Source organism: Corvus kubaryi, unplaced genomic scaffold (genome assembly GCF_017639235.1).
Source record: "Corvus kubaryi isolate FWS band 111438036 unplaced genomic scaffold, C.kubaryi_AGA036_p1.0 37354, whole genome shotgun sequence".
NCBI classification, from domain to species: Eukaryota; Metazoa; Chordata; class Aves; order Passeriformes; family Corvidae; genus Corvus; species Corvus kubaryi.
In genome coordinates, this window is record NW_024581116.1 from 13255788 (window position 1) to 13283714 (window position 27927).

Consider the following 27927-nt stretch of genomic DNA (forward strand, 5'->3'; position numbering starts at 1 on the left):
AGCGTCCCTGTGCCCGCGGGCTCCCGACACCCGCCGCCGGCATTCCCTTTCCGGGGAGCGTCCCTGTGCCCGCGGGCTCCCGACACCCGCCGCCAGCGCTCCCGTTCCGGGGAAGCGCCTGTGTTCCTGCAGATTCCCGGCATCCGACGCCACTTTCCCCGTAGAGGTCCTGCGTGCCACATGCGGTAGGGAGGGGGTCGGGTGCCTTCCCGTCCACGGCACTGCTTTGCCGGACGAAGGATTTGGGATTAAAAATAACCCTAAACCCCCCCCCAAAACCCATGAAGGGTCAGTGTGATTGATCATTGCATCCATTGGTGTTGGAAGGCCTCCCCTGGGCCAGCCCAGCATGTGCCTCTTAAAAGCATTCAAGGCACAACATATATTCTGTTAAAAAATGTGTGTTCTTCGGTTTTTCCTGTCCCCAGCCCTTGTTTTCATTTTCCAATGGCAGCTGAAGCATATTGGCCCTGTGATTTCCAGCAGGATTTGTGGCTGTGCTGGCAGTGGCAGCACTGACCCCAGCTGGGCAGCTCTGCATCCCAAAGCCTGGGACGGGACAGGAAAGACCTGGGTCCCCAGGGAGGGTCAGGGTCAGAGCTGTGTCCCCTGGGACAGGACAGACGTGGGTCCTGCAGGCCTCTGACGGCTGCTGGCCTTGCCAGCACTATCCCAACCCACCCCTGCCCCTCCCTTGTGCCTCCCTGACACAGAATATGGACAGCAAAAAGCATTTTATCCTGCTGAATTATCTCTATTTGTTCCTTCCCTGGTTTTTCAAGATGTGACATCCTCAAGTGTCCACACAGAGAATCATCTTGAATCTCTCGGCTCCTTCTGCTGTCAGCTTCATTTGGCCACTGGGGTTTATTTTTTCCATTACAGCTCTCCCAAATCCCCATCCTTCCCTGCTGCCCATGTAGTTTCTAAAGCTTCACTGCACTGGTCTCCATTACTGCACATTTCATGTCCTTCAGCTTTCCCAGCACTACCACTTCCCAGCCCATCAAACAACAAATTAAAAGGATCTCCCTGGCCAGCGCTTTGTGCCGTACGTAGGTTACCAGCAGCTTTCTCCCTGTGTTTGCATGGGACCTGCCGTGCTGCAGCCCTGGCCTCTGCTGTATGATGGTGAGGAAAATGCTGGTAATTCAAACTGCAAATTGAGTTCTAACGTTAAAGAGTTCTGTTCGCAAAAGGGAATCAGTTGTGTGACAGAGAATGAAAAACAATTTGTGAAAATGCCATAGGTGCCTAAAAAGCACAGTTGAGGTGGCACAGTGGGGACACAGGGTTTGTGCCTCTCCTGTGAATCACTAACTGTTCTTTGTAAAGAGCCAATTGCATGGATCCATTTCAAGAAAAACCTTTAGGGAATTGTAAAACTAGGAGAATACTGTTCTATTTTGCATGTGTTCCAATTCTGCTGTGGCTGGGAAGCGACTTGTGTTTGTCTCCTTGCTGCTTGTTGTAACACATGCAGTTCCTGCTCAAAGCAGTTACTCGCACAGCCTTAGTCATTGACAGCACAGACTTTTAATTGAGTAGCAGCATCTGGGGGCAGCATAGCAGCCTCACCAGGGAAGAAGCAGTCACAGGGAAGTAGAATGGAATCATTTCTCCTAACTCCCAGCAGGATGTTTTCCCATGTCACACACTACAGACTCTGCCTACATGTTCCAAGTCCCCCAGGGGTCCTCGCTACAGCTCATGGATGCGAGACCAGTTAAAAGAAGTGACGTTAAGGTCTGTACTCTGACTTGTGCTGTAGGGAAATTGTGTTTGATTATGTTCCCCTTGCTGAGCTAAAAATGGCAACTAAAGTTTTTAAAATAAATCCTCGGATTTATTTTAAAGTCACCTGGTTTGCCCTTTTTGTGCTGCTGCCAGCTGAGGCAGTGTTAGATGAGGAAGGAGCACCTTCATCCTCACATCAAATGTCAGGGGTCTGAACCCCATGGAACCTGAGCCCCCAGCCCTGGCAGCCTTAGAGCTTCTCCCTCTCTCCTGGCTCCTACTTCTCCCCCCTTTCTCTTTCCCTTCCCAAGGCTGCACCAAGGTGAATAATAAAGCAGTTAACATTATCCTGCTTCTTTGTACTTGAGCCTACACCCACTGATTTCCCCATGGGTTTCACCCAGCAGCACAGCTTCCTGAGCATGGCACAAGCAAGCTCCTCGGGATGATCCACGCTGGCTGCAGTTTCCCTCCTTGGAAGTAGTAACCTGGAACAAAGCCCAGCTATGCTCAGTACTCCATTCCAAAGAGCTTGGAGCAGCCTACCTATGTCGGTGTCCCTGCCCTGCCTGGCTGTGGCAATGTGCTGTCCATCCCAGCAGAGCCATCCTGCACCAGCCTCTCCTTCCAGTGCTGCTGCTCCAGTATTCTCTGGACCAGGCTCTCTGAGGACCATGTGGTTTTATAAAGGCCTGTTTAACTCAGACCGCTGGCAAACACTTCAGAGAAAAGCTTTCCTTGTTGAGATAGACAATGCCTTTGTTCCGAGGTAGGAAGGAGCAGATGTAAGCGGCTGCAGTGGAGGCTTGAGAAGGCTCTGCTCTGGTTATCTTATCCTTTTGGCTGGAATGACAAGAAAGAATCAAACATCCTGTGTGAGTAGGAGGGAAAATAATTAATACTGGAGACTGAAAACAACAAAAGGTCATGCAGGCAGCTCTCCCCCATTCCCTTCTTGCAGCTAATTATGCCATAAACAATTCAAAAGAGACTGAAGGGAGAATATTACGGGCTCAGGCGGTTTTCCTAATATTTACCAGCAGTTAAAAATAGACCAAAGCAGTTGTCTGGGGTGCAGCTATACAGCTAGTGCATTTTGGCAGCAGCATCTGGTCTGGCTGAAGCAGCTACTGCAGCAAACACACAGAGCCTAGCAAATGGGACAGCACGGAATAAATATAGATAATTACAGTCAGAGCTCCCGTGCAGGGGACATGAGAAGATGCATGGGAAGAAGTGAAAGACTGATAGGATGCATGTGGTAAGACATGTGTGAGGATGCATCTCTGTCCCCTCTCCCTCCTCTGTTGTGAAGGACAGAGCAGTCAGAGCTGCCACAACCCCCGATTGTCCCAAACCACGCTTGCTGGGCCGACAGCAGGCTTGCAGAGGAGAAACGCCCCACCACGGAGGAAGCTAAGGGGCTCTGCCAGGTGGTGTCTGTCACCAGCTGATGGAAACGGCTGCAGCAGCCCCTGGCCAAGGGCAGGAGCAAGACCGGAGGGATTCACCCAAGGAGTGAATGCACTGTCCTCAGTGGGAATAGCAGAGATACGGAAGGAATTTATAGGCAGAGTTGTATATACAGGGTATCTCTGAGAAATAGTGGGGGGAAAGGAATATAAGAGAACCATGGAGAATAGAGGTGGGAAGAAAAAGAGAATAAAAGAAAGCAGGCAGACCAACAAGGAATATTTCTTGGTGGAATAATTTCTGAATGCAAAAGTGATGATAAGTCCACGGGCTTTTACAAAGACTGTGCCCAGCTGACATCGAGTGTGAGGGACCTTTTGTGGGGTTGCCTCTTTGCCGTGGAGCGAGCGGGTACAGCCGGAGCTCGGCCGCGGGCTGCTGGCGCTGTCCCCGCGGGGCCGGAGGGACAGGGACGCGCTCCCGGCGAGCCAAGGGCAGCGCTGGACAGCCCGTCCGAGGGAAGGGCAGTGCAGACGTGCCGTCCCCCCACACTGTCACGCTGCGTGTGGCCAGCTGCCCAAGGGGACATCTCATTTGTGGCTGCGGGTATCGGGTAGCGCAGCAAATCCCCCCGTCCGCCCCGGCGGACTGCCTACGTGTCTGCCAGCAGGGACAGCTGGCGACACAGCAGCCTTTCCCAAAGGGAGGACAAACCACGCTCCTCACGTGCTGTCCCCAACTGCTTTGAGTCAAAAGTCAAATTCTTCCTCGCCTGCATCTTTCATACTCGCTTTCAGAAGCAGATTGAGCTTTTGGTGCGTGGATAAGCATCCAAGGAGCGGAGAAGCAGCCAGCACAGCATAAGAAAACATAGCCAGGTTACAACAAAAGGAAAGGCTTTAAGAGAAGAACCACAAAAACTGTTTCCCGCTCTATTTTGGACCCAGTGTGCTGATAGAATAAACACATGCTGCCAATTTTTTTTCTTCACTCCCAAAAATATGTTTCTACATGAAAAAATATTAACTGCATCAAAGACTTCGTGAACCCTGGCAGTACTACTGGGAGAAATCACCACTCAAACAGATTTGTTATGAGTATGTGAAATATAGTGTTTACTGAACTAAAAGAATCCAGTCCACAAATATTGATTACAGGTGTGGACTGTCCACAGGTCCACTGTAATAGAAATAAAAAAGTGACAGCGATAAGTGTAACATGCTAGTGCACCATCTGCTTGCTCAAGTGCACCATCTGTTTTTTCTACCGCTGCTATTTGTGCCCTGATCCTATTTTAGTGGCACCAGGAGATGGATTCAAATACTAGCAAAAATTAAAATTACATCTCTTTATTTATTGTTCTGCTTAAGAGGATATCTTCATTGTTTTCAGTGTTCCCTTGACCTCAGCACTACTGTTAGCTAAGCCTGTACATATTTTCTGACGCACAGTGTATTAAAGCATTAGCAATGCTGATGGATGTTCCCCTCTTTTGGTCATCTCAGGACTTGCTGGGGCAGGTATCAAGCCTATGTGCAAACATGTGTTTCATCCTGAGTTGTCTTCCACATGTTAACAACTCTGCACTGTTTTCATGCAGCACTCAGGTGCTGGAAGACATCCTGTGTGACCAGAGACCAACTTCTGGACCACTGGACATCATTCCTAGTGGGGGTGATTGGTACCACGGAGCCGCACGGGGCAGCAGTGGCCTGGTATTGGCAATGGCTCCCCCAGTACCAACCCTGGCATCTCCCCTGGGACATTGTCCACGGGCACCCGAGTGTTGTGCAGCACCGAGCACAGAATGGTGCCAAGCCCCAGGGAGGGCTCTGGGTCGTGGTGGGGATTGTGGCTGGTCACAGGTGTCCTGCTGTCTTGTCATGTGTCGTCTTTCTTGACACCAGATGGGGCTTGTTTAAGACCCTGCTTTTTCCTGTTCTTCAGACTGGCTCTGGATTACCCAGCTGGTATCAGAGGGGCTCTCTGCATGGCTCAGATGTACAGTCTCTGTCCCCCCTCTTGTTTGATAATGTGAGACACTACTGAGCACCTTCAAAAGTTTCCCCCAACACCCCTTTCTGGGAATGGCCCCTTCTTATGTGCCTGGGAATGGCCAAGACATCCCAGACCTAGATTTCTGATGAAAGGTTGCTGCTGCTTGAGGTCATGTCTCTAAGCAGACCCTAAAGTAAGAGTCCGTGTTATTTCTGGTCTAGTGCCTTATCTGTATCCCTGCTACCCTCCCCGACGCACTTCCAGGGTGACTCCTGACCCTGCACTTCCTGGGGAATTAATCAGTCACATATCCCTGCTCCACATCATCCATTCTGCAGCTTTTCCATCTCCTCCTCTTCCCTGGAACTGCATCTCCTATGCTTTCCTCCCTCAGCCCTGCAGAACGAGCCTCTCCCTCTCCCTTCTTGGCCCTCTCCTGGCAAAATATTAAGAATAAGGAGCATCCCAGTAAAAATGTCAGTATCAGGGATTGCAGTTATTGACCATCACTGAAGTCAGACAAATGAGGGGACTGAGCAGGGGCAGGAGACCAGGCAGGACAACCCTGGACAGAAGTAAACACAAGGCTTGTGTGGAAGAGAATGGGACAGATGAGAAGGCCACTGTCCTTGGCACCAAACATGCCTCTAACTGCTGCTCTCCTGCACGTGGATATCCTCATGGACACCAAGGCTCAGCCCTGCTTGCCCTGGATGTGTTCTGGCCAGGGGTGAAGAACCTGGCTGTGGGGCCACCAGCATAGTGGGAGTGTGGTCTGCCCCCCTTGCTGCTCACAGATGCACAGGGTCTGCAGTAGGTGAGCAAGAGACAAAAGCTGAGGTAGCCCTGCTCTGCGTGCTCAGCTTTGCTTGCTGCTTCCTACAACAACATACGCGTATGAAATTGTGTCAGAGTGAGTGCACTGCGAATTTTGCTGCGCAAGGTCCTCCCCATGGCAGCCAGCTGTCACACCACACACATCCAAACAGGAGTGTGATTGCTAACCCATCATGTTTATAAATAAACTCCTCACCAACCACTCTGGCTACACCATCACCTTCTTCGAGTTTCCTTGGACTGTGCTGTGCCCACTCCCATCTCTGCTCCTGGTTGCAGGATCTGCATCCTGCTCATCTGACACCTTCCTTTGCCTCCCCAAACACTCCCAGAGGGCAGAACAGCTGTGCTCTCACAGACACGTTGTCTCCAGCTCAGGCAGCCCGTGCTCCCTCACGGGTGACAGAGTTCCTGTGTCCCTCTCCAATGCCACATTTGTCTCACTGGGCATCACAATGCCAAATGCTGGGGGGCCAGAGAAGAGCTGCAGCTGGTAGCACAGACACCAAATCCAGGGACAAGGACATGTCCCTGGTAAATGACAGCCAAAGCAAAGGACAGTATGGGCTGAGGAAATTGCTTGTAAGGGTGATTTCCCCCACCTTAGTGCTTGCACTCAAACTATGCCACCAATGATTATATACCCTGATCAGCCTCCTACATAAAATGCTGAATTAAATATATATTGAGGGACACAACCAAGTATAGGATTTTACTGCTGAAAAATACATTTTCCATTAATAGTTAAATAAATAAAAAAGCCACCGTATGAGCTTTTTTGGGGGGGAAGTCAGTAGCAATTGAGTTGTTTAACAGTTTAAATCCCTGTTCTAGTATCTAAAGTGAGGTGTCTCACCCCAGCAGTGGCCACATCCCATCCCTGCCCCAGCTGAGGAGCTGGAAAACTGCAATTCCTGCTGTTGTGATGCTTCCTTAGCAGCATTGTTGGTCATACATGACTCAGTCAGCTCCATTCACTCGCTCAGCTGCAGAACAGACCCTGCCTGTTGCTTGGATCAAGTATCCAGCCAGCTTGATGCTTTTTCTCGTAACTAGTGCTTGCCTGGACTTACTCGCTGCAGCTCCCCTTGCACAGTGCAGATCCTAATACCTCCCTTCAAAAGCACTTTCCAAGTTAGTTTTACACTGTTTACATAAAAAGGACAAGGAGTCCCTATTTTTTTCCCCAGCATGGGTAAATCCTTACATCAGCCTTGGGTGTGCACTTCCCCTTCAGGATGTTAAGAGATGCAAGAAGATGACTAATGTGAAATAAACTCAGGTTCCAGTTTGGGGCTGCAGGTCTTCTGGGTGCATAGCTGCGCTCTTTTCCCTTCCTGAGTACAGGTAACACTGTTTACCCTCAATTTCTTTCCCCTTGGTTATCCTTCCACGGTGCCAGCAGAGCAGAGAACTGAGCTGGCGGTGCGTTTGCAAGGGGTGGATGTTGTCCAGGGATGCCCCCAGCTGCATGCCCCCCTCTGGGCTGCTGCACCTCTTCCCCATGGCTGCAGCTCACCTGAAGCAGCCATCACCACTTCATCTCTGATCTCTTGGTATTATTTCCTCCAGGAGACCCAGCACATACCTTCACAAGACAAAAGGCACAAACAAGGAGGAGTTTCAGAACATCAGGAAATACTTCTCTGTGAGGGTGATCCAGAACTGGGATGCCCAGAAAGGCTGTGGTGTCTCTGTTTCTAGGGATATTCAAAAACCCTCTGGACAGGGTGCTGGGCAGCAGGCTGGGGGTGGCTGCTTGAGCAAAGGAGGAGGACCATGTGCCAGACAGCCCTTCCAACTCCAACCATGCAGTGACCTGTGAAGAGCAGTCTGAGGCTGAACATTCACAGTTCGCAGTTCTGCTGGATGGGAAAGGCTCTGGACTGGGGAGAAACATTGCTTTTATCCCAAAACCTTCCCCACACACCCAGTAATTTCCAGCCTTATGGTCAAACTGAGCCCTCGCCACAGCTCCTTCTGCTCCACAAGCACCACCCCTCCTTTTCTCCTGAGCAATTGACCGAAGTAAGCTGAGCTATGAATAACCTGCCTGAATATCTTAACCTGATGGTTTGGACTTCCAGTCAGTGCCAAACACAGACTTGCCCAGCTGGCAGCTTATTTTGTTCCCCAGCTCAGGTCAAGTCCTTTTCCCTTTAGCAGGGCATGAAATCCCAGTGCTGCTGCAGCAGCCAGGTCCCTGCTGGCCAGACTTCCACCTGCTATCCCTGCACTTTATGGCATTCACACGCTCTGTCACGCTGGATTACATCCACCCGAGCGCTGTCGTCAGGGAGCTCAAATATAAAAGCCTCAAGATGTACCTTTAGAGCAAAATAACAGCAGGGTAATGGGTAGATGTAATGCAGCGTGAAGAAAACCTTGAGGATCAGAGAGAGAGGGTTTTCAAAGAAGGGTGATGGGGCAAAATTCCACCAAGAAATTAAATACGGCATGATTTGATGGCGTTGAAGAGCATAATTAACCCCCAGCACTTAGGAATTGAAAGACGGACCTGAAGGAATAAAAAAAGCGAAGGAGAGTGATTTAGGGTGAAAATCATCATCTTCATTTTTCTTCCTCGTGAGATATCTTTCAAATTTTCTTTTCAGTCCTGGAGGAGGGCTCAAAATTTTCTTTTGAAAAAAAACAATGGAAGTCAGAATGGAGTCTTAGGGGTGCTGCTGGCCATGAATGGGGCAGCACTGTGGTCCCTTGCCCTGCAGCATGTACAGAAGAGCAGGGACAAGCTGTGCCTCTAAGGAGATAAGGTGGATTTGGGCCTTTCTCTCATCAAAACCCTCACCCCTGTTGGGGCTGGGCAGCCCAAGGCATTGCAGCATCCCCATGGGCAGAGCTCAGCTGGCCCCCAAGGCTGGGCTGCAGGTCACCTGCAGGCAATGCTCTGGACGGGACTGCCATGAAGTGCCAGCTCACTTGGGAATGGCCACATAGCACAGCAGGGGGTGATTCAGGCAGCAATGGATGTTCTTTTAGATTGCCATCGCTGATTTTATAACTGTCTCCTTTTGTCTCCGGCATTACCCTGACCTGGGGCTTTGTAGGCAGCAAGTCTCGACCAGCCTCTTGCCTGCAGCCTGGGCTCTTTTTTAAGCACACAGAGCAGAGGCAAGTGGGAGAGCAAGGGGTGGTTTAGGGCCCTTTAGGATATCCACAAGGTGGGGGACCCAGCACTGCTGCTCCCCAAAAGCCCTTGGTCAGCACTGGCTGAAAGGCTCAAAGCATTTCAAGCGAGAAGCAGCAAAGACTGTGGGCACACGACCTGCAAAGCTGACCATTGTGTGATCCCTTTTCCTTTATTTACTTATTAATAGCTCACGTAACTATTTAAGAAAAAAAAACCGAACAAGCAAACCTTATCATGACAAGATTAGAAGCATCACCAAACCAAGCACTGGCAACAACCCCTATGCCACTGGCACAGCTGCTGAGCAGAGCCAGCACCAGTCCCTGCACTCCTGTGCCCTTATCCCAGACACCCCCTGAGCAGGGCTGAGCATTGCTCCCAGAGTGGTCCCTGCTGCTGCTCCAGCCATGTCTCTTCAAGCCAGGGACTGGGCTCTGGCTGGGCACGTTCCCATGGCTGGAGCAGGCAGGTCGGTTCAATCTGAACTCCGGGGCAGTGGCCACAGGACAGCGCCCCACTCATCCCAAATCACCAAGCTCAGAAGCTGGAAGAGCAAATTCAACAGGTTGGCAGGGCCAGCGCTGCCAGCTGGGGCTGCACCCACCCAGCTCTCCTCACCTGCTGGGCACTGAAGAGTCAAGGGACTTGATTTCCCTGGTGCTGGGGAACCACAGGACTCCATTCACCTTTCCCCATGTCACTTCACCCTCTCCAAATTTCCCTCCAGTTTACACTGTTGTTTTCAGCCTGGTGGCAGCAGCCACACGCACAGCATGCTCCATCATCCCTCACTGCTATCAATCCCTGAGCCCAGGGCTGTCTCTCCTCCCCGTGACAAATCCCCAAGAGATCTAAACACTTTCCCACCATGTTCCCACTTGTCAGAGCTGCTGCCAGGCTCAGCCACATACCTTTCCTCTGCCTGGTGCGTGGTTCCCAAACTGCAGTGGTGGTGACTAACCTGCAGGCCAGCTCTAGGCTCAGGATGCCACCTGAGGTGACCAGCGCTGCAGCAGGGACACACAGATTCAGTGCTGTTGACACTGGTCACCAGCTAGTATTGGGACATGCATGTGCAGCCTGCCCACGCTGGAGATGTGACAAAACAAATCCTGCTTGAGCCAGAGGGCACACCAGCCATCCACAAGCTGCATGCAGAGGCATGTACGGATGGATGGGGCAGGAGAGCACTGCCCTGCAGGACGTGCCAAAACCCCTGCTACCACCCCAGCCACAGCAGCTACTGACACTAGCCAAGGGAGGAAAAAAGCCAAATATCCCTTCTGCAGTACTGTTAACTATGCAAAGCTACCCAGTGGTATGGCAGGTTAGTCCAAGGACAAGCAGCTAAACAAGTTCTGAGAACTCATATATTAGATCAGTTAATCTAGTTGAGGCATCATCTAAATATTGTCTAATATTTCATAATTTAATTGTAATAATAGATCCAGTGATCTAAAATACAAACCAACCAAATAGAGGAGCATGTAAGCTCCATGCTCTTGCAAACCCTGGTTAGACAAAAGTTCTGAAGAACTTTTTTCAAGAAGCTGGAGACTGATGCAGAATTCAGCTTTCCCATACAAAAAGAGGTCAGACCTTAAAAGCTTAACTAAATGTTTTCAATATTAGAACCTCAAGTCATGCCCCAGGAAGAAGCACGGAGCTCCATGTAAGGCTGCCTGCCTGGGGAGCTCAGAGCTGCACCTTTGGGGGTTCACCTTCACTTCCTTTAAACTCACTTGAATAGAAAAGGGCTGAGAGGTGTCAGGAGGAGGGACTGCTGGTGCAGACATACACAGACACACCAGGTGAAGGCTGAGGAAAATGGTGGTATCACACTGCCAGGGAAGAGGGGGTAGCAGCTGTTTCTCAGACAGCCCTGCAGCAGATTCTGTCTCATGCTGAGGTTTGCTGATGGCCACACACCAACTGTATGGGGCAAAACTCTGCCCAGTCTTCCAGCAAGCACAAACTCAGGTGGAGATGGGACAGGGCATCCCCCAGCACTGGTGCACCACCTAGTCACAACACACTGCAGCATCTTCCTGCATCTGGGACAAACTCTGCCACCCTGCACAAGAACTACAAGTAAGTAAGGAAATAAACTGAAGTCTTCCTGGCCTTTTCCTATCCCACAAATCTTCTGCCACCCACGCTGCTCCCCACCCAGCCCCCAGCATGTTGATGCAAGCCTGAAGGTTGGGAAAATGCCAGCACAGGAGCTGCTCCAGGACAGCAACTGCTGCAGGGGCTGGGAGCCAGCTACAGCAAAAGCTTGTTGAGACATTTTCTGACAGTGAAAAAGAGGAGGTGAACACCACTCCAGACACCATGGCATTAGGATTATCCTGGAGATGTTAGCATGAATTTTGTTTTCAGCTTAGGAAAGTCAATGCCTGCAGCTTCACTAGTGGTCCCGCTACACACCTGATCTTACCCACGGATGTTCTGCTCTCCTGCCCAAGGAAAGGGTCCTATGGAAGCAAATGCTGTACAGCTTCCCCATGCACTGAACTGAACGAGGTCAGCTGGAATAAAGCAGCTGAGAATAGGGTGGCCATTTCTTATGTGGGAATAACAACAGCAAGGCTGGCACAAGGATTGTTTTCTTTTGCAAGGAAAAACTAGGAAACAATCACCAGGGTTTTATAGATACCCTGTCAAAGGAAAATTGAAGGGGTAAGAGCAGATGCATTTGTTATATAAATGACTCATCATTAGAAATGAACATATAAAATTTAATAGCTTGGTTTAAAATACATTTTCAATTAAAAAACAGCAGGCAAAACAAAAAAAATCAGTTTCGTAAAACATACATGACATTGCTGCTACTGTTATAAGACCCGTGTCCCAGAATATCTTATAGTGGAAAACAATCGTCAGATTTAGTTCACATACTTCATTAAGCAGTAAAAAGAAATAACATTCATGTCAATCTTACCTCTATGGAGACTCTAAATCTACTTCCCTGACCCTAGACCAAGTTTCTGCAATAAAACCTCCATTTTCAATAAAAATGTGTAAATATATAGATATGTATTCAATATATCAGGTTTTTTTAAAAAAATTCCCTTGCCATAGTAAAATTATTCCCGTGACAGCTGAAGGGAAGCCCAGGCAGGAGGCTGGTGCTGGCTGGGTACGAGTCCTGTGGCTGCTGTGCTGGCAGTGGATTCCTGTATGGGGTGGCAGGCGTTGGCCAAGTCTCCCCAGCATCGTGCTGCACATCAGCCTCTCTCCTTTGGCCTCCAGCCCACGTGTTCTGGCCGCAAGCCCACAGTCAGAGATGCATCCATGTGGAGTTTGCTCGACTCCAGCCACAGAGCAAAGAGGGGAGCACGCAGTGCCCAGAGCATCGCCAACCCTCTCTTGGGGCTCATCAATGGACGAGAAGAAGAAAGGAGGAGGGAAGAGAATGGGTAATGGAATGAACCAGCTCAGGAGTGATCCAAATACAAATTCCAAAATACTGTATTTCATATAAACCATTAAAAAAGAAGGTGGGGAGGGACTTCAAGTGGTCACCTGGACTCACCACCAAGGGAGAATCAATTACACCTGTGACAGTCCAGAGATACCTTTGCCCAGCCTGGCTCTGAAGACCTTTGGTGCCAAACCACTGCCTCCATGGGCAACCTCCTCTTCTCACTAGAGAAGACTGCCTCGACACCCAGCCTGAACTTCTGCGATTCACACCCACTACTGCTTGTGCTTGCCATGAATAGGGATGACACTTCCACGGGTTGGGAGGCTGCTCCTCTCAACCATTGCATCTGAACATGACCCCTCACCAGCTAAACCATGCAGGCCATCCTCCTCAGAAGCCACAAGCTCTGGCTGAAGGACCACATGGTCTGACCTGTCTGAGACATCTGCAAGGACTCAGCTCTGCTGACAGGGCACCGTGCTCCAGTGGAGGCCTCAGCGATGCCAAGCAGAGCCAAGGCAGGGGGGTGTCTCCTATTTCTTGCAAGTCATGCTCCTGCTGATCAACTCAACATGGCATTTGCCTTCCTCTTCCAAACAACACCATGATGGAGCTGAACAATAGTGGGTTACGATTTGTTAACCATCAAGTAGAATCGTTAATTATTAAGTAAAATCATGTGCTACTTTTCCGGACTATTTCTCCAGTCTTTGCAGGTTGACCTTCATGTCCTAGGTGAGGTATGAGCAGCTTTGTAGTGTCTGAAAACATTATAAACCTCTTTCATTACCCAGATCCCTAACTAAAGCTCTGACACTGGACCTGGCACTCACGTTCATCTGCTTACTATGTAATGGAGGTTTTTGCCTTAGAGCCAAGTGCTGCCCTTTAAATGCTCCTCTCTCACTTGCTGTTAACCAAAGGGTGCCTTTCCTTCATAAGCACATGCACACAAGCAAACAGCACAGAGCAGTACTTTTTGGAGGTGTCTGGCACTCCCAGCTGGGGCTCAGGATGCCTGCTGTGCCCATTGGGTCTCTCCAGCTCAGCAGCTGGTCCATGGTATGCACAGACACCAAGAATGCATAATCTACTTGCAGGCCCTATGTGCTGCTAACACTTGGCCTGCTGAGCCATTTTGCCCCCTTCCTCTCTCAAAAGCCTTGTCTGTGCATTTCCAGTTGTTGACATTCTACGCCTTGCAAGCTGGCTCCAGCCCATGGGTTCATCCAGCCTGAGCTGCTGGTGTGGGTAGCATCCAGCTGAGCCTTAAGTACACTGCTACAGAAAAAAACCACCCTCCAGGAGACCTTCTTCTTGACCCCCAAAAGCAAGACTTCAAGAGAACTGCATTGCTCAGCTCCTCTTGTGACCCAACTCTCAGACTTGGCCCAAATTACCTCCCAGGACAGCAGTACACAGCTGTTTCAGGACTTAGTGGCAGTTCATGAGAGAAACCAGGACTTCCATTGCCTGCCTGTGCATGAGGATTTAGGAGAGAGCCGGTATCTTCTTCCTTCCACATAGGAAGATCCATGTTTAACAAGCAGGTCTCTTGTGCCTTCTATGAATGTACAAACGTGTGCTCACCTTTGGTGTATGATAAGGGTTTGTCCATTTTTAAATATCTACGTTAAATATGTTTTCTCTGTATATGGCATCCTTTTAGATGGGCTTCATTGCATATATTCACGGTATATACAGAACACCATATTTTATATATATTATATATCGCTTATATGTACACATTTACAAACCTTCAAAAATATATTGCACTTATATACAATATAGCTTCATCTGATGAGAGTTCACACAGTTACTAAGGCGAGTTCTTCATAAGCAAGGCAGTTTTACATTCCCCCCAACAACACGAGTGATTTCAACAGTCTGCCCTGGTCACAAGTAAACATTATAAAGACTTTTCTCCAACCTGCATGCAACTCCTACTAGTATCAATTAGTAGTTTTGCAGCTCTCCCTAGCAGAAAACAGTCCAGTAAAATGGTATTAGCTGATAACGGGCTCAAACATGGTTACTGAATAGATAAATAAGACATCACCAGGCTAAAAGGCGACCTTCCAGGAGATTTCCCCTCCTGTACCTACTAGTGGTTTATACACTAGTAAAAATATATACATGCTCTCCATTTAATTGCCAATCTTTGCTTGCCCTTTTCAAGTGCAAATAAGGTCATGAGCAAGAAGACAAACACAAATGCATTAAGCAAAACCACTGCTCTGCTCCCCAGAACAAGTCAAACACTTGGCTTTCTTCTGGAGGTGATTAGTGTTTTGCCCAACATACTGAACTATGGGAAAATGCTCACTTGAGACCTTTGTTTAAAATCCACAGAGGATCTGTGATCTTAGATCTCAGTCAGAGTGAGCTTGTAAGATCCTCCAACCTCTTCAATCTGCAGCTGGAAGGTATCTTCATTAGAATAGTGTTTCACAATGTTATCATCCATGTTGACCAGGATTCTGGAAAAACAAAATCGATCAGATATTTTACAGTTCTAAATGCCAAAGAGAGCAAAGGCATCCTCAAACCTAAGAAAGCCTGGACTGCCCAAGGGTAACATAAGATCCCTGCTCATCTCTCTCTGACACATTGCTTCCCATAGCAGATCTGGCTGTCCTTACCCAAATGTGCCATCAAGGCTGGCAGCCACACTTCTCAGAACCTGAATGAAAGAGTTAAATCTGGCTCCTGGACCAGGGAGGGAGAGAGATCTTGGAACTGGCAGAATCCTTCTGAAGCTGCATGCACTTGGGGCTCTGACTGGGTTTGCTTGTCAGTTATGACCTATCAGCACAAAACCCTACAGAGCTCGCAGGGAAGAAAGTACCCATGCTTGGCCACTTCTTCCACTTGCCAGAAAGGTCACACACACACACACAAAAAGCTGTGCTTAGCAGTGGTTTAGACATCAAAAATTCTAAACTTTTGCAGCTGTTCTGGTGGGGTAATTCTGCTATGAAAGCACAACCCTGGAAGGGTGTAGTTTTCTGGCAAGAAGGGCTTTGGAGAAGGGGCTAAGACCAAAGTGACTTACAGACAACCCAAGAAAATTATTGAGAAATTAAAAGATAAAACAAAATCAGACAATGTTCAGAAACTCAGTTATTTATGCTACAAAATAAAAAGATGGTGAAGTATGGCCTCTGGGAGAAACAGACACTTCACAACAAAGTTCTCTCCAATTTAGCCCACAGAAAGACAACCAGGGTCTAGTAATTGTAGCCAAATGCAGATATAGTGAGCCCAGTCAACCACTGGAACAATTTAACATGGGTTGAAGAAGGTTCTTCATCACTGGGAGTCTTTTAACAAACTGAACTCATCTTCCTCTGACATGGTCAACTCTGGTTCAAATAACAATTAGCTCAGAGAGGTTCCATGACTTGTATTTACCCAGAAGTCAGACTACGTATTTCTATAGGACCCTTCCTATAGTCTTCCAGTTTTCAGCTGTGGATGATGTTGGAATGTGTGTACATTGTGTGCACACACACATAACTGCAAATGGCATTTGCACACCTGCAGTGCATGGAAGAATTATACAGCAGATCTGCCCACAGGTCTGAAAAAAGTGTTCATGTTCTTAGGCAGTTGTTGCACAGGTACATACTCACCCTTTTTTACATTTTTTGAAGATTTTTCCTATTTTATCAAAAGGAACATCATACTTGTCAGATATCTAGAACAAAATAAAGCAATGATTGGTGAAGCAAGGAGACTGCTGTTATTGTCTTTCACTTCCTATTTTACAGAAAAGAACAACAACAACAAAAAAGCCTGCAAATGAAGACAACTGCTCTGCCTTATAAAGGCAACACTAAATCCCAAACTATAGTTTAAGTCTACAGATGAGAACTTCTTCTCTGCGTTTAGCCAACTTCTGTGCAAAAAATCTAATAATGTTTAAAACCTGTCTACTTACTTCTCATACAGCAACCTCTTCCCCTACACTCAAAAGCCCATCCATTAAAAGCCACTCTACACCCTGACTCTCATTCTCTCATGCTTCTCTGTTCTCTTAGCATACTGAAAACCATTTTTAAATTCAGTGTCAGACGGATCAAGTGAAAACTAGTCATGAGAGTGGCTGAAAGAACAAAATACCAACAGAGAGAAGACCTCTGCTGCTAAAGGCATGAGGCGATCAGAAACATTCCCCTTCCCCAGAAGGTTGACATCAATGTGGAGCCCCAGACACTTACCATGGCACTTCAGTACAACCTCCAGAAAGTCAGGAGGTCAGTAAGCCTGGTTTACTTTGGCAAACTGCTCTATCCCACCGACAGCAAGTACCAAACCAATACACTGCTTTGACATGCAAATGTACAGGGAGGTTCCCCCAAGCTACAGCTCTTGGTTCCTTGCTTTTAGAAATCCAAGTGAAACAACAAAGGTGCAGCTTCACTTCAGGACCACAGGGTAAGGGAGGACTTCACAGCCTTCAATCCCTCTCTCCATTAGCCCTCACCCTCCAGCTGGCAAAGCCTCACAGCCAGGATAAGATAAAAATTCTGGTTTCAGAACTATCTCTAAAATCAAAAGTTAGTGGCCAGACCTGCCTGTACACCCCCAAAGCCCCTGTTCCCTGAGCAGAGGCATTAGTCACAGAAAGAGACAGACAGAAACGTCAATTTTGAGCTCATGCCAAACATTACACCATTCCTTGGACTTAAGCTCTGTACTTCCCTTGCTCTGCAGCAGCAGGGATAGTGGAAGGCTATTTTGGAATTCAAGCACCAGAGAACAATTTCACACGTGTGCACAGATATATAAAAGCCTTCAGCAACACACAGAAGCTGGGACTTGGAGCCCTGCATTACTGGCTTGTGAAAGGGCAGTGGAGGCCCCCAAACATGGCTTTGAAACAAACCCAAGCCACTGGACACATTCTGAAAATCACTCCATCTTCTAACTAAAGTACCCTCTCTGACAAGAGGAACATCCAATCCTCGAGTTTGACACACCTGAATTTTCAGGAAGGCTTCTTACACTCAGACCCCACAGATGTGAGGTAAGGTACTTAAAAGAGAAGCTTCCTGAATTCCCTTAATAATAAAATAAAGCATTATTTGCATTAATTTCCAGGTTATTGAAAGGAAATCTTCCTTATTCTCCTTATCCAGAAGAGCAGAAATATGTGGACACAAGCTGTGACTGAAAGTCTGACTCCTGTGACTGGCCAGTGTGTAAGGACTGGGTAGCCAGGGTTTTTTCTCAAGGACTATAAACCAACCTTGTTACTTACCGCTTCCATTAGGCCTTTCAGAGATGGTGTCTTTAACATTAGTGCATCAAAGACTTCCTCTGATTCTTTTCGGACATAGAGCAACACTGGAAAGCAATTTGGAGAGGAATTAACTGTGCAATTGCTTCTCAGGAAAGATCTGTGTCCCACAGTGACTAAGCACATGGGTACATCCACTGAGAATCTTAGGAAGAAATATACATACATACATTCAATATCGACTTAAAACTGTAGCACAAACATGCACAACTAGGTTAGCTCAAAACTTACTCCTTCCACATAAAGCCACTGTATGCTCAAGCATCTTTCCTGTCAAAATACTTTCACATTTTATTTTCTCTATTATTAGAAAAAAAAAAAAAGGTCGTATTTGAAACAAAGAAAGGAGGAACAAAAACCACAAATCTTGGAGACTCTTGGGTTCCTCCTTATCTCACAGTCATTTGCCATGAGACTTCTCACAATCAAATGATTTGACAGATGCTATCACAGCAGGTGAAGCCATCCTGGCCACCTCCTCATTTTTAAATAATTTATTTGTACAGTTCTCTGCTCCTCCTACGCTGTCTCATCTTTCCTCCTACCCCTTGCTGTGTTCCAGTAATACTCATACCACCACAGCTGAAATACAATGCAGGCTTGGTCTCCTGCGAGGAGGGGAACCAAAGAGCAAGAACCCCAATTAGGTGAGCATCCCTAGCGTTCTCAAGCTAGCATAGACTCCCTGTATGTAACATCAGCCTCATTAAAAACTGCATTAAGGCTGAGGAATAAGCCAGGAGAGCAAGAAAGCTTGGACTTTAACAGCTTTGCTGTCTTTAATCCATCTTCTAATGACTAGGTATTGCAGCCTGGATTGTTTGCAAGGGTTCATCAGCCACAGCTTTGACACACCTGCAACATGGAACAATTACTGGCATTTCTAATTGAACAAGGTGAACTCAGGACAGCACAGCACCTTGATGCATTTCCCAATTTTCCTGCTAAAGGCAGGTTTAACAAGGGAGGACTGTAGATTTGAGAAAGGAAGACAGGACACATACTCTCAGTTACAGCACAGATGAGAGTCAGCCAAAGAAGAGAGAGTCCCATGGGCCTTGTTTTATGGCATACAGCAACATGGAAAAACAAAGTCTGATTTCCTTCTGTAAAATTCATCCTTCCTTACTAGTTTATCCAGACTGCAGAAGTGCAGCCCCACTGTGGTCAGACTTGCTAGACTTAGCATTTTCTGCTTCACAGGTTTAATACTTTGTTGTGGTCTTTCCACACACAACTGTCATCAAGCAGGCACACCACCTCCAACATCCCAAAGGGACCTCTGACCTCCATCCACAACACCACAGCAACATTAAATTGCAACGACTGAAACTCAGTTAAAAATTAGCAGAATATTCTCTTATCTTAGCTTTCAGAGGTGAACATACTATTTCCTGGCACCATGAAAGATGCAACAGTGTTATATCCAGAACCAGTTCTGGTGTTCATTGCTCCTGGAGGAGATTTCCAGAGCATTTTGTAGCAGACTACATGATGAATTCTCTCCCCCAGTCCATTAGGAATACTGGTAAGCTGCTCACCTCCTCTTGACTCTCTTTCCTTATAGGTTCAGAGCCAATTACTGTCTGAGTTGGCAGAAATCCCCAGAATTTCTCACAACGTACAAGATTTGCACAGCTGAACCACATCCTGATACATGAACTGTCATACTCAAAGCCAGAAAAATCAAGCTCAAGTATACATCAATATGAATTAAAAAATTCATTAATGCATTTCTCTATCATGATGGACAAATACTCCAAACATTCAGTTTCTGAAAGAAGAAAATACCTCTTTTTGGCTCTTCTATTCTGGACATCTTATTTGGAGTAGCAATAAAGTCCTCTTCACCAATATAAGCTCCTCTCTTCAGGTTGGAGCTGTCATTGACAGGGCAAAAAGTCAGCAGTGGTACAATTACAGGGACTTATCCCTCTGTCTGAGGGCAAGGTGTCAGGAGGTCGAAGGGCAGCTCTTACCTTTCACCCTCTAGTTCTTCTGAAGCAACAGGAAGGACCTTTAAAAACAAAGGGGAGATTTTGTGAATATTTCATCCAGAACTAGAATTCATTTTCTCTTATAATCTTTTGATGCTCAATCTTCCAAAAGCCAGTAAGCATCTTCTTTACCTTTTTTCATAAAAAATATTAAAGGATCTCAAATGAGAGACAGGAACAAAGAGGAGCTAACCATCTTTCTACCTGGACCGGTGTAGAGTCTTCTGACAAAACTCAGCACTAGGGCCTTTGTAGGAAAACATGCAGGACTGTCGGCCTTAGGGATACAAGTTTATTCTCCATCCCTGTCAGGAGCTCAGACAATGCTCTTAGAAAGTGAAGTTTAGATGCTGTGAGAGCATGGCAGAACTCTCAGCACAGGAAAGTTCAAGATTTTGAAACCTGGTTGCATGCTAATTTTTTCCCTTCCAGTTTCTTGTAAGCTGGAACTTTCCAGGAATGCTGAGGCAGAGCGCTCTGGCAGGGGATCACAGAGCTGACATGTGCCAGTTCCACAGGATAGATTTTCACCCTGCAGCAGGCATCTGGAGGAGCCTGTGGTGCACAACAGCACACCAGGATCCCAAGGGATGTTACAAGAGAAAACCAGCCTGCAGTTCATGCAATGGAAATGCTGTGGAAAAATTTTTTCAGGTTCACAGAAACTGGACTTGATAGGAAAACAATTTGATGATAAAACATCCCCAGTTAACTCCAGCCAATATACCTTGGAGCAACATCTCTTGCCCACATGAGACTCAGCCTGCATTTGATTACAGCACTGCTGCAGTCTGACATTCCGTATGTACATATGCACACACAGCATCCCAGGCCTTTTGCAAATATATGCCAGAGCCTCCTCATCCCCACACCCATGAGCTTTACTCACATGAGCCCCACGCTGCAGGTTTGCAAAGTGAACATCAGGAATGAAGAGTACAGGCTGAGTGTCTAGGTCCATGAAGGGCTTGAAGATGGTGATGTCAGTACGTTTGTGTGAGGGAAGCATGGGCACTTTGACATCAGAAACTGAGGAGACAAAGATTGGGATAGAGGATACTGAAGGCCCTGATGGGGCCCTACGTCATTTAAAAGGTACACACGCTACTGAACAAGGGTACTCTGCAGTGAGGGTTAAAGCAAAAAGCTCCTGTGGTAAAGGAGTTTGAACTTTGGTTGTCTACCTCTCAACTGAGGGCCTGGGCCCTGAGGAAAACAGCTTGTTTCACAGAGTAGTCAAAGCTTTCTCCATCTCTCCAACTGAGCTGCTCAGTTTTGTTCAAATATTAATTAGGATGGACAACAATCTAGCACTCATCCCAACAGAGGAACCAAGGTCTTCCATCTACCAAGTAAGCCATCCAAACAGAGGGCAAACACTAGTCCCTGCCCCACCTTCTCCCTATCCATTCCCTCAAAAGCTTGCTGGTGTTCCTATATCAGGAAGGTAGAAAGAAGACAAAGGGAGAACTTGCGTGCTCCCAATTGGGAGCATCTATCTCAAAGAGACAGCACCACAGGAGCACTATACTACAGAGACAGTACAAATACTGGTTTGTGCAAGTCGTTGAAGTTACATTTTGATTCCACACTTTCAAGTTTCCCATTTTGGTTCCTCTCGTTGTTCATCCTGGTCACCTCAGGGTAACAGCCCCTAGTCCATTCCCCCTGGGATCAACACTATCTCCCACACAGCACTCTGGCTCCCACAAGGCACCAGCTGATGTGACACAACCCACCAAGAGGACAGATTTCATCCACAAAGACTCTCTGAGGAGAAAGTGAGGCAGGAGGTGCCTTAAACTGCACCTCAGATATAGTCATGTAGTCATGTCAAACTACCACAGCTGAAGACTTTATTTTACCAAGTGGAAACATATCCATCTGAGGTCAAACCAAGTGCAAACAAAACAAATGTTTTTCAAACAAAACCATTTCTCATGTCCTCAGCAGAAAATACACTATTATCTCCTTGCAAAACCGATTTTTTTGAAGATAGCTCAATTCCTGTAAAAATAACTTTGACCAAAGGCCACCAACTGTTTCTGCTGTTGAAGAGTTCATGTACGTGTGGCATTTGCAATCCTGGAGGTGAGCATAACTGCTTATGGCTTAAAAGAATCAAAAACTTCCCACATAAGAGCTAAAAAGCAAAGGATCGCACTTTCCAGGAAAATAGGGGGCTCATCAGGCTAAGCCCAAGCCTAGAAAATTAACATTGGAAAGCAGCTCTTGTAAAATCATCAAATCCTGGAAATGTGTACTGAAACTGTCTTCCCTTTCCAGCCATTATGCAAAGGGCTGCATACAGTAATCTTTTGGGAGCTGCTGGGGCTACTACGTTTGTGAAACACAAACAGTGTGCTAAACTGCCTCTCATGATGTATTTCAAAAAAAACCAAAACCCCAGCCCTTTCCACAACTGCCCTTGAGCAAACAGGTTCCCTTCAGCATTATCTTCTGAAGCTGCTCCAGCAGCCTGTACCTGCTGTGTCAGGAAAATCCTGCCCAGCGAGCTGAGAGGTGCATGCTGGCTCAACCAGTTGGGCTGGTAACAGCACACGGAGCAGAGCAAGTGAGAGCACGCGCCTGCCCCGTGCCAACGAAGAACAGGGAGATACAGCTTCCACTAAGCAGCTCTGCTGGTGAATAACCAGTCATCCAAAGACAGGATCTGTCATCTGCAGCAGCTAAAGGAAGATGCTCAGCAGGAAGAAACTCTTCATCCTTTACATACCACAGTGCTGAGGTCTCCACATGCTTCACATGTGCAGAAACTTTGAAATTACTTGCTAAGGACCACTTTGCTCTAGAAGAGTGAGCATAGGGCTGAGAGGCTAGAGGCTCAGCCCCAAGGCTGCCATGGCCTTGCTGAGGAGCTGTAAACACATTTTTAATGTAAGTTAAAGCCTAAGTTTAGGATAAAGCTGAAAATACCTGGAACAGATTGTTCTCACTGCCACCTGGATTGTGAGGGGCTCCAGCACTGCCCAAAATCCCACCCTCACCCCACCACTTCAACTACTACAACCCATACTTGATTGGATACACAGAAGGACCCTGTCTCGGACAGAAACAACTATACAGAATGAAGCCCTGAATAACCCAGTGTGTTGCAAAACACAGTGTCTGTTCCATAAGGAACTGCTTATAACAAGCACTAGTCCACACAGGATAAAAATTGACTTGAGAGTTCTACTGCACAAGCTATTTCTAGCCAAAATGAAATCCAGTATTAAAATACTGACGGAATAAGTTCTACTTACAGGCATTCAACTGAGAGCTGGGATCAGTGCACTTGCCTTTTCTTTTGCTTTGCTTTCGCTCTTCATCCCTGATCTTCCTCTCTGCTCCCTGTCAGACAAGAGAGGGAAAGGAATGGGGGAGTGAAGAAGAGGGGAGGGGGTGAGAGAGAAAGAGAGGTATTTTTATTTTTTTGAGGTTTTTTCAGCTGCAGAGGCAGGAACACCAATTCTTCCAGAGCTGTGTTTGTGGAGGTCAGTTCCACAGTACCCGAGCTGCAGGTTTGCCAGTGTGCCAACTCTGAGATCTGCTTACTTTTGAGTCCTATCATCTAATGAAATCCAACAACCATATCCAAGATGTAGACACTTGCTTTTCTTTCAAGTCAGATGCACATACGATGACAAAAGATACCCACATCTTACAATTGTGTAACAATTGTACAAAGCATTAGATAAAAATATAGTTGAAGTGTTTAAAACAATAAAGATTTGCAGGTTCCCCCAGTTTAGGAGTTCACTCAATTGTCATTAAAATCTACAGAAGTCACACCACACTTGGATCACCAAGTGCAAGATACCTCCTGCACATTTCACACAGAGCCTGCAGCAGTTGCACCAGCCTTCACTGAGCTCAAGCTGCAGATGTGTATTGCTTTAAAGCAGGGACTATTTCTTCTCTTTTTATCAGGGCCAGGCCATGGTGGAACCCACAGATCCCTAGCTGGGTTCATGCCTGCACTGTTCCTGGCCTTCCAAACCAAGCAGTAGAAGGTACAGTGCCATATTGCCATACTTTCTGCAAGATGCAGACAGCCATGATGGAGAGAGAGAAGGAAGGAAGAAGCTTTGGAATAGTGGTCATTCCTCCAGCTCTGCCCAGATCTCACATGTGACTGTGAGTTAAGTCAGGGATGTTACGTTTCCAGCTGCATGAAGCGATAAGCCCACAGGAGATCCCCAACACTCAATCCTGGTGCTACCACCAGATCACCAAAACTGGTATACACAAGTTCTACCTGTCTCCCAACACCCTCCTGCAAAGCAGGGCAAAAGGTAACAGTTATCTGGCCACACCAAGCCCTTATTTCTCATTCCCTCCCCTTCAAAGCTGCCAAAACACATCCACGTCCTTGTATGGTGCTGGAGGAAGACTCGATTAGCTATGGCAAATAAGGTGTTAAAACTCCTGTGGCATGGGGTGGGAATCCATGCCTAATGGTGCACATGAGAAGGGGAGCAGCCCTCCTTACTTCCCAGTAAATCAACACTCTATAGATGCCAGGCTGCCTATGCCTGCTGGTAGCACTGGGCTCATCTGCACAAGCAATAAAAAGGAAAACTAGCCAAGATATTTGATACATGTTAATATGTATCATCTTTTCTCCCACCCAATGAGAAGGAAAAAAGCAGCTTCAGGCAGCTGCGGTAAAAAAGAGAAAAAAATTACACACGAAGACACAGGCATTGCCAGGTTTGCTTGATATGGTGCGCTACAGTGAAGACATCCCACCTAAACCTCAGCACAGCTGGACGTGAACTCCTCTGTGTCATCCCTTACCAGAGTAGTCACAACATCTCAGCTTGACAACAGAAAGATCAGATTTGGCTCCAGATCTGATTTTTACCTTTCATGCGGAAGTAATAAAGTTGTGCTACTCAAACACTGTGCTACAGAACAACATCTGCTTCCTTCTGGAGAGCATGCTGATTCAGCAAGAGCACACATTTTGAGAAAACCTCTGCCTTCCCATTCCCTGCTTGAAAGTCAACTTGATACAGGCTACTGGGGCCCAGGTAAATACATCTCAAATCCCACATTAAAAAAAAAAAAAAAAAGTAAGTTATGTCTTGATAACACGCTTTTCTGCCCTGCCAGCAGAGCTCAGGGAGCAGTGGTTTCAAACTGAAAGAGGGTAGTTTTATATTGGACATAAGGAGAACATTTTTTATGGTGAAGGTGGTGAGGTGCTGGAACAGGTTGACCAGAGAAGCTGTGTATACCCCATCCCTGGAAGTGTTCAAGGCCAGGTTGGATGGGGCCTTTGAGTAACCTGGTCTAGTGGAAGTTGTCCCCGACCATGGCGGAGATCTAGACTAGATGACCTTTAAAGGTGCTTTGCAACCCAAACCATTCTGTAATCATGCAACTGAAGGAACAGTCTCCACGTTGCTGCCCATTCACATCAATGCTCCAGCAGCCTTGCACCCACTATTTCCTTCCAACAGCATCTCACTCATTTGTTCCTACCATCCCATGAAAGCCTTCCCACAGCACTGCCCATCGCTGCCAGAGTAAACAGCAGATCCCACAGGGAAACACGAGCTGTAGTCTGTGAAACCCCGGATTTAATTTTCCTCATGTGGATGCACAGCTAAGGTACCATTCAGAGCAGAGGTCTTCCTCCTCTGGGACAGGTCAGCCCTATCCCTGCTCAGCCCAAATACTGCTGGGCCAAGCCTGAAGGAAGCTTGTGCCATAAAATTCTACAGGATGATACCATTATGCCCATACTGCTTTACTCAGGTCCTGAAATGACACAAGAGTGGATGAAAACCAAACATCCTGGGCACTGCAAGCACAGCCTTGACAAAGGAATAGAGGAGACATCTGTGTTAGGTGGCCACAATATCATAATTTTCTGTTGGTTTGGGGTTTTTTTCCAACAGACCTCCACACCATAGACTTGGCCCTCCATGAAGAAAATATGGGTAACAGAACTTCTACAGGTATGAATGATCACATGGGGATGAACACATTCAGGGCTGTAACAGGTGTGGATATCATAGTAACAATGGTCCTATAAACATTCTAAAGCAGCTGGCTGATTACACAAGATTCAATACATGGCAGAAAATAGGCGCTTTTTCTGAAATGCCAACGCTCTTATAGGAGCCTGGAGCAACCAGCCAGCATTAGGGTCTGTAAATACATGGGGTTGTGTATGGTATGATAGCATGCAGGGGCTACAGGCATGGCTTCTCTGAGAGGGTGTTTATTCCAAGAAGCAGGCTTCCTCATGCCCAACAGAGCCAATGCCAGTCAGCTCAAGATGGCCACTTGGCTACCCAATGGGGGTAGTGCCTCTGGGCTTATGTACTTAAGAAAGGGAAAAAATGTTCTGCAGCAACAGTCAGAAGTGAAGTGAGAATACGTGAAAGAAAAAGCTCTGCAGATTCCAAGGTCGGTGCAGAAGGGGGAAGCCAGGCACTGGAGCAGAGATTCCCCTGCAGCCTGTGGTACAGCCCACGGCGACACAGCTGTGCCCCTGCAGCCCATGGAGGCACATGGTGCAGCAGAGATCCACCTGCAGCCTGTGGAAGGCCCCACACCAGAGCAGGTGGATACCCAAAGGAAGCTGTGATTCTGTGGGAAGTCTGTGCTGGAGCAGGGTTCTGGCAGGACTTGTGGCCCTGTGGGGCACCAACACTGGAGCAGCCTGCTCCTGAAGGACTGCACCCCATGGAAGGGACCCCCACTGAAGCAGTTTGTGAAGAAACATAGCCTGTGGGAAGGATTCATGTTGAAGAAGTTTGTGGGAACTGTCTTCCATGGGAGGGACCCCATGCTGAAGCCTGGAAAGGGTGTGAGGAGCCCTCCCCCTGAGGAGAAAGGAGCATCAGAGATGTGTAGTGAACTGACCACAGCCCCCATTCCCCATCTCCCTCTTCCCTTGCAGCAGTGCAGGGGGATAATTAGGGAGTGAAGTTGAACCTGGAAAGAAGAGAAGGGTGAAAGGAAGGTACTCTGAGATTCAGTTTTATTTTTTATTATCCTGTTCTGATTTTGCTTTACATTTCTCCTTCCTTTCTTCCCTCCTCTTTTAATTCAGGTACAATTTGCAAAGTATCTGGAAGAATAAAGCAGGAGAGTAAGTCAAAATCCCAAATGGAAATAAAAAATGCACTGGCATTACTGTATTACTAGATTTGCTGAAATTTCTGCCATAGCTTGAAGGAAGCCATTGGAGTCTATGTGCTGACTACACATCTGCCATTTTATTAACCAACTTGTCTTACTAGCAGTGGCACAAGCCTGTCAGTCATTTTAGTATTGTGTCAGTAATTGACTGGACAATTTAGGAGTAAAAGATCCCCCTCTACCCTGCAGCAAGTCTGTGCTCTCTGTATTGCAGAGAATACAGGTTGATAGCACACAAGACTCCCAGATTACTTTGGTGAAAAAACTTCAGATGATACACTTGCCTCAATCTCATCCTGAAGCAGGAAAAAGAATAGAGAAAAAGAAGGAAGAACAAAGGCCTGAAGAAAGCTCATGAGACCCAAGCCTCTTAGGCTTACTGGCAAGTCTTTAAGATGGCTCTGGAGAGCCTTTGCTAAGTCCCTGTAAATTCTTTGCAGAAAGCATCTCAACAGCAGCAGCTACAGGCAGCTCTCCCAGGCATGCAGGAAGGCACAGGGACCTATTTAAAAGCCTATAGATGGACAACAGAACGTGGCAGGGTGAGTTAATGGAATGCTACAGCAGGGGCACAGTGCAGAGGGCACCATGTATTTTGGGGGTAAGCAGAGACAGAACAATGGTGCACAAGAATCCTTGTGTTGGTGTCCTGGGGAACACCAGGCAAGACTACACAGTGTGTGACCAGGGCAAAGCCAGCACAGGACTGGAGAGGGGGGTTACAGACCTGCCTCAGCCCTGCGGCTGCACAGACAGGCATTTGAGCTGTAAGAGTCCGCCCTATGAAGATGGAGTCAGGATTCAAAGAATGAGAGGTCCAAATCAAGCAGGGTATCAGCAAATAGGAAGTCAACATGGTTCACAAAAATCAAAAGGACTGGGGAAGTCCAGGAAG

General features: G+C 47.2%; 1 protein-coding gene across 4 annotated transcripts in view; it reads right to left on the reverse strand.

Moving 5' to 3' along the window:
* Window positions 1-11856: 11856 nt before the first annotated feature.
* The window catches only part of GRHL1 (grainyhead like transcription factor 1), a 41558-nt gene continuing 25487 nt past the window's right edge, over window positions 11857-27927 (reverse strand). For 2 of the 4 annotated variants that reach the window (XM_042033029.1, XM_042033028.1), the window contains exons 10-16: window positions 23171-23222; window positions 20758-20897; window positions 19851-19888; window positions 19663-19751; window positions 17833-17918; window positions 16202-16266; window positions 11857-15046 (exon numbers count right to left, since the gene is read on the reverse strand). In XM_042033029.1, the coding sequence (XP_041888963.1) occupies window positions 14932-15046; window positions 16202-16266; window positions 17833-17918; window positions 19663-19751; window positions 19851-19888; window positions 20758-20897; window positions 23171-23222 (585 nt within the window). In that variant the 3' untranslated portion in view covers window positions 11857-14931. Of the gene's footprint in view, window positions 15047-16201; window positions 16267-17832; window positions 17919-19662; window positions 19752-19850; window positions 19889-20757; window positions 20898-23134; window positions 23223-27927 lie in introns of all 4 variants that reach the window. The other 2 variants (XM_042033027.1, XM_042033026.1) reach the window with 1 other exon arrangement.